General features: G+C 36.8%; 2 protein-coding genes across 2 annotated transcripts; both read right to left on the bottom strand.

The window, feature by feature from the left end:
- Positions 1 to 2,810: 2,810 nt before the first annotated feature.
- Positions 2,811 to 4,021, bottom strand: LOC131859242 (G-type lectin S-receptor-like serine/threonine-protein kinase At2g19130). The gene is made up of 2 exons (XM_059212827.1): positions 3,456 to 4,021; positions 2,811 to 3,399 (listed from the first exon to the last, which is right to left on the bottom strand). The coding sequence occupies exons 1-2, from the start codon at positions 4,019 to 4,021 to the stop codon at positions 2,811 to 2,813; spliced, it is 1,155 nt and encodes a 384-aa protein (XP_059068810.1).
- A 27-nt stretch (positions 4,022 to 4,048) lies between these two features.
- Positions 4,049 to 5,159, bottom strand: LOC131034912 (S-locus-specific glycoprotein S6-like). The gene is made up of 2 exons (XM_059212826.1): positions 4,327 to 5,159; positions 4,049 to 4,235 (listed from the first exon to the last, which is right to left on the bottom strand). Exons 1-2 carry the CDS (start codon positions 5,157 to 5,159, stop codon positions 4,049 to 4,051), a joined length of 1,020 nt encoding a protein of 339 aa, XP_059068809.1.
- Between the last annotated feature and the right edge of the window lie 1,970 nt (positions 5,160 to 7,129).

Here is a 7,129-nt window from a genome sequence, read left to right as displayed (position 1 = left end):
TAGTGTTTCTTTTTGAGGGGTGGTTTTGTTCCCAGTGGGTTTTCCCTCTTTCCTCTCTGCTTTCCTTAGGCTTTAGTCTCCTTAGTTAGACTTAAGGGGGCATGTTAGCACAATATACAGTAGCTGGTTTTTTATTTTGTGTGTGTGTATTTATTGGATAACAAACACCACAATTTGTTTTATCAATGTTTTGCAGATAATTATGTTGTTTGCTTAGTTGTTAAGCTAACTAAGGAATATCTCTATTTTTTCAGTTTTATTCTTGCTTTTCCTTCACTTTTTTGTTTTGATGAAGGCTCTATATTATGTAATTCATTCATGTGTAAATCAAAATGAAACAATTTGTTTCTTATTCTTCTCTCAATTTTCTCTTATGTTATACTGCAAGTTGCGTTCTTATTTTTCAGCTAGATACTCTTGTGCAGGTTTAGATAAAATTTTACATAATTTACAAGTCCAATTGATTTAAAAAAAAAGAAAGTCCACATCCAATTGAATGACTACCTTGAGCTTAGGTAGAAAAGATATTTAATCACAACTACCACTGCTTTTGTCTTCACTAATTTTTATTTCTCGAAGCTCATTTTGTAGGTCTTCCATTCTTGCTAGTACCTAAGCATCAGGATAGTTCTCTACATGATCCATGCCATTTAGGTACAATTTTACCCATATTTACATTATTCCTTATTTAATGAGTCGGGGGTTCAATTATGGGTTAATGTTGTGATTAGAGATTGTGTAATCTTGAAACAAGGGCACAGTGTGATAATTGGCTTCTGTACTTTTGCAAATGTTGTAAGTCAAAATGTTATAAATTATATATAATTTAGATGTGATATGTTTATAATAGGAATTGAGTCAATTTTTTCTAAGGAATGTGTGCAATGGTAGTTGAACAAGTGGTCTCTATTAGAAAACTATAGAATATTGCTTTTGTCTCATAAGATCTCAAGTTTGAATCACAAGACTGATGAGGGCAAAAAAATCGCTATATATAAGTACAAGATCAAGGGAAATGGAAAGATCATCATAGGTAAGCATGCCCAAAAGACTATCAAGAAAAACTACGTTTACAAATCTTAGAAATATAGGGTTTGGATGTTGCATGGTGGAGGAATCCATGGGGGCTTAGCGGCCATTTCACCAAGTTTATAGGTTCTTGTTTGAATGTACGACACGCATATCATTTTTGGGGGTTTCTTCCTTTAATTTTTGGAGGGTTTTTCAATTAGGACCATTTGCATTGCTCTTTGAACATGTGAATAAAAAGAGGAATTTCGGTCACCGTTAGCTTCTTCTCTACCTAGTATAAAAAATGGAAATATAATTTCAATGAGTTATTCTAGTTTGGGATAGGTGTAATATGACACCTTAGTTAATTCTTGTTTCTAATTTTTACTATTTGGGGTTTATGTTAATAGAACATAGCCCATGAAATACTTGTAAATTAACAAGAAAAGAAAAATAAGTCTTGAATAGGTATTTTATAATTTGTTTGATTAGCAACTAACTACATTGAGCGTCCCTATACCATAGTATGCTTATTTCCTTATGGCCCTTCCTTTAGTGTAGTATGTTGATTAGTCTAGTTGGTGTGTGCATGTGCAAATTTCCCCATCACTTACCGATGAAAAAAAAAAAGAAAACAAAAAAACCATTATAAGAAAAAAAAAAAAGAGCAACTGCAGAGATGCAATGAAATGTGCAGTGCATAAAAAGAAAAGGGGTCAGACCTCCTGGTTCATTGAGTTTCAAGGAAAAAGCTTTGAGATCTTCTCTCTCTTTTCCTAAGAGAGGAGGAATTTTGATATTAGTTTACTCATTTTGAGGAAGAAAACAAAGTGGTTTTGATATTATTTTAGTCATTTTGAGGAAGAAAACAAAGTGATTTTTAAGGGAGAAAATCTAAAAATCTGAGCAGAGGTCTAGAAATTTGAGGATTTTGTTTAGGCTAAATTTCTTTGTATTGTTCCTGACATGAATGAAGGTTCCAAGGATTGTGTAGATTTTGGACCAAAAACTAGGGTTACCTAAACATGATTCTCTGGTACTGAAATAAAGGTATCCTACTTCACTTAGTTGCCTGCTGCTAAGATTGTATGTTTTGATATATTTATAGGGGACCACAAACCTTCACAATGGTGAACAACCAATATCCTTCACAATTTGGAAAAGTCACAACAATGTAACAAGAACAAAAAAATGCCAACTTACATCTATTGTTAGCTAAAAAAAGTTAATATTGAAACTCAGAGTCTCAAGATTCATACCAATAGTTCCTCAACAATTCCTCAGATTATTAGAATGTTTGATTACTAAAACGTTTAGAACCAATAGACAAACAAGCCCAACACACAATACTAAACATTGCACGCAAATGCATTAACAATGCATTGAATGATATACAATTGGTCTTTGACAAATACAATAAATTTTTTTTGGCAATCATATTGTGCTATATGAAGCCATTAAGATATGATGGCAGATTGATTATTTTGAGAAATTTGAATGGCATGAACTAATCATATTTATCATAAATAATTTTATATTAATTATTCATTTTACGCTTATTGAAAAAGGAAAAAAATCAAATGCATCCAACCAATGCATTAGTTTCTGCCTGTCGGCATGAACTAAAAATATGCAAACAACTTTTAATGTCCATATGTGGACCAAGATATAAGAAATATTTCTTAACCTCCATTCCTATTGTTCTCCTATTTAAGATGGGGTTCTAAATTAGAAAACATGGCAACAACCTTAGTTTCTCCCATTATATCTATCCTTAACATTTCACTTAAAACAGGCTACTATTTTTCTGTTACGGAACCACCTGACATGGAATGTTCACCGTAGCTATCTGTGTTCTCGTCGTCTACCTCACAAACCAGGACTTCTAGAGACGTCGGAATTTGTGGCAGGGGAACCTCAATCGTGCCTTCTAATATCTTCACCACTTCACCCATGCTCGGCCTCTGATTCTCATCATCTTGAATGCACAGCCTAGCCACCATAGCGGCTCTTTTAACTTCTTCGATATTTGCCTCGCCTGCTATCCTTGCATCCACAATGTCTTTTATGTTTCCCCTCTGAATTTGAGATGAAGCCCAGGTAGGAAAGTACAACCTACTTTCCTCCACCTTTAAATCCAAATTTCTTCGGCCAGATATAATTTCCAACAAGGTCATGCCAAAGCTATATACGTCCACCTTGGGAGTGATAGGAAGGCCGGAGATCCACTCGGGAGCCAAGTATCCACGAGTTCCTCTTGTGGTCGTCAGTACGCGGCTGAAATCTCTACCTACCAACTTCGCTAGCCCAAAATCTGCTACCTTTGGGCTCAAGTCGCTGTCGAGGAGAATTTTTTCAGGCTTGATATCGCAATGAATGATGCGATCCCTGCATTCCTCATGCAGATAACTAATCCTCGTGCAGTGCCCAGTGCGATCTCAAACCTGGTCTTCCAATCCAACACCTTCTCTGCGTCTTCCGACTGAGAGAAGAGGAAGGAGTTTAGAGAACCATTGGGCATGTAGGCATACACCAGTAGCCTTCGAGAGCCTTCTACGCAGAATCCCCAGAGCCTAACCAAATTCACATGCTGTATTCTACCGGTGGTGATTATTTCAGCACGGAATTGTTTTTCTACTTGCGTGGAACCCTCTAATCTCTTAACCGCAACAGGCCTGTTGTCTGGCAGAGTTCCTTTGAAAACAGAGCCGAATGCTCCACTACCCAGCTCATGCTTGAAATTCTCCGTTGCAATTCGCAGCTCTTTGTAACTGAACATTCTGAGCGACAAAGGCACCTCCTCTTCAACGTTTTTCTTCGACAGACCTCGACGTTTCCAGAGAATATATGCGGTCGACAGGAGAGCCGAAAAAACCAAAATTGATGCGCCAGCAGAAAGTAAAATTGTAAGTGCAGGGGTTTTGTCGCTTTGCTCTGATATGAAGTGTGGTAACTCAGAAGCAGCCAGTCTAACGAAGACGGATTGACCCTCGGACGACGAAACCCTCATACCGAATAATTCTCCAAACCACAATTTTCAGACGGGTGGATCAGAATCAGCGAAAGCAAAGGCTGTGCAGGAGCAATTGTGGAGACAAGCTGTCCGGCAGCCTTGCTGTGTTGGCTCATTGTTGATTAAGACAGCTCCTTTTTCAGGCAAGGGGTTTTCCCCGAGCACACCCAGTTGACCACCAACTTTGAGAGTCGTGCTTGGGTGTGAAGCCCTGGACACAACTACACACATCATTCGTATTGCACAGTCCATAGGACCCGCAGATTTTATAGTTACTGCATTGACATCGGTATGTCGACCACCTCAGACTCCATCTACCATTATCCATCCAGAAGAAAAGTTCAAAATCGCCGTTCTCATTTAACACGAACCGCCCCTTGATCATATGATCTATCGGGTTTATGCTAAAATTAATGTATATTCTTGAAGGAGAAAGCCTCACACACGACGTTTGAACTTTCTTCTGACCTTCCAATTCTGGAACCTTAGTAAAATAATTGTGTCCAATACATTCTCCACTGGACCAGTATGGAACGGTATTGTTAAACAACATCATCAACTCCGTCTTTCCTGGAGACGTGTCCATTGGGAAAGAGTAGAGCCCACTTGCAGGATCTGAAGAACTCTTCCAGGAAGTTAGTGTCATTCCTTTCCACAGCTTCGCGTCAGGCAACAATGTATCTGTCGGATGCGCGAAACTCTCCCAAACAATCGCAGACTCGTTGTGGGCGTCCAGCACAATGAAATTACCAGAATCCGTTATCACAGCCCCTGATCCTTTCTGGCCATTATCAGTCGACCAAACGGAACAGCCCATTCTATCAAACAATGTGAGCTGACCTTCTCTCGAAAATTTGAGAACGCCGGGCATATTTCTGACAGGATTGTCTCTGTTAGCCACCCATACAATGGCCTTCTGAGGGATTGGGGTATACCAGATGCCAATATACCAATTATTCGTTGCCCTTGGATTGAAATATCCCAATGCAAACGTGCCATTTTTTGAAACTAGGGTCTGATTTCCTGAGAGGGAAGAACTCATTAAAAGCGTGGTTCCGCCATACATTGCTACTGCACAGCAATAATTGGCTGCAATAATCAGAGTAATTGCTAGTAACAAATACTTCTTCGCCATTTCAGTAACGATGGCGTTTCTATATTTCTTAACAATTATATTTTACGATTTATATATAAAATAATCAGGCTACCATATAAGCGACATGGCCGAAGTAGTGCCGTCAATCCCGCAATAAAATTTTAACTCATATTTCTAGAAGTCACTGCGCTTACGCGGACACGACGGAGTAACAAATTAAAAATTAAGGTTTGACTACCGCACTCCGTTCTTTCGCTATTAACGCGCTCTTTATGATTAGTCGTGAAAAGTTTTTTTAAAATTTATAATGATTAAATTGCTTGTATCTGAATGAGGTGTAATGGTTAAGTCAATAGTAATTTACATAATTTATTTATCTTTACATTTTTTAAATAGATTTTTTTATTTATTAATATTATTAAATAAAAATTATATTTTAAGAATTAGAAAAACATATGATCCTCTTAATAGATCAACCACTAAACAATCAATTTGGTACTCTTGATTATCTATCTCATTTGAAAGTATTGACTTCTTGTTGTTGTTGATGAATTGGGTCTTGTTGTTCTTGTTGTTGATTTGGGTATTGCTGATGTTGTTGTTGATGATGCGAGTGTTGCTGATGCAGTTAAAGGTGTGGGTATTGTTGCTACTGGTAAAGCTATTTTCATTGTAGTAAAATCACGGAGTTGTAAAGATTCATATTCATGGATTGCGCAAAGACAAGGATCACAAACAATTTGTTTAGACATTTGTCCGCAATACAATAAAATTTAAGTTCAAATGTTCAAGATGATTATGACATTCTATTAAGTTGCAAGAAATTATGCACTCGTTTGCATCTGTAACATTATTTCCTATATATGATATTTCAAGTCTTAGGCTGCTTTACAAAAGTCTTAATTGTATTATTTCTCGATAGCCAATTGCGTTAATGTACCCGTATGCACTTGGAAACTTGTAACCAAATCACAGTTCAATCTTAAAAATATTGATAATGAACAAATTGTGTGTCCATCTTGTATACATACAAGATTATTTGATTGCAATATAAGTGATGAACCAAGATGATTTGATTAGTATTAAAGTGATCAACCAGAATGATTTGATTAGTGTGCAAGCTAAAACACAATAGGGAGGCCGAAAGTCCGAAAGTTTCAGATATATAGTGATAACGATATATAATTTTAGTGCAGTGAAATGAATTTTCCAACTCCAACAAATAAATTAATAGAGAATGCTGAAAAAATCTATCATTTGATTTCATCAATCCAATTTTGAAGCAGATTTTATCCTCGATAAAGACATAAGTCTCTCTACTAATTCATGCACTACCAATAGTCTTAACTTACAATGTCATTTCTTTGAGAGCATACAATTTTATAGATCGTATCTATAATTGGAGGCTTTGGAGGCTTTGGAGACTTCACATTTTACTATACAAATGGGAAAGAGAATGCAACAACATCCTTTAAGTTGGGCACCTAGTTGTAATGGATTGCCTGCTTTTTTTTCCTTTGTTCCCTTTCAATTTGTTGTGGTAATTTAATCAAACAGTTGGCTGACACTTATTTCAATGACAATTTTTTGTGTTCTCTGTATTGAGAATGTTATGTTGTCCCTGGTGCGTTTGATGTCTTGATAGTTTCATTCGTGAGAACAATAAAAAACATAGACTAGCATGGAATATAATTTTAAACATACACGTTACTAGCAAGTTCATCTATTTAGGAATGGATAGAAGTGAATACAGTTCAAATTATTCAAACAACCCACATGGCATCCATATACTCGATTTTGAAGTGTTTACAAGTCTAATGAGAATGATTACAAAATGAGAACCTGGTTGGAAGCATTCACAGAGGAGCTGTCTGGTTGAATGAGCTTCAACTGTCAACAATAACTTTCACTTGTAGCCACACTTCTATTCATTTCAGCCAACCCGTCTATTAGATTTTCCCTCATGAGTCTTGTTACTTGGCTGCGACTACTGGAACTGAGTCTCAGTT

The sequence above is a fragment of the Cryptomeria japonica genome, chromosome 10 (assembly GCF_030272615.1).
Source record: "Cryptomeria japonica chromosome 10, Sugi_1.0, whole genome shotgun sequence".
NCBI classification, from domain to species: Eukaryota; Viridiplantae; Streptophyta; class Pinopsida; order Cupressales; family Cupressaceae; genus Cryptomeria; species Cryptomeria japonica.
Note: the sequence above shows the minus strand (reverse complement) of the source record. Positions and strands in the feature narration are given on the sequence as shown.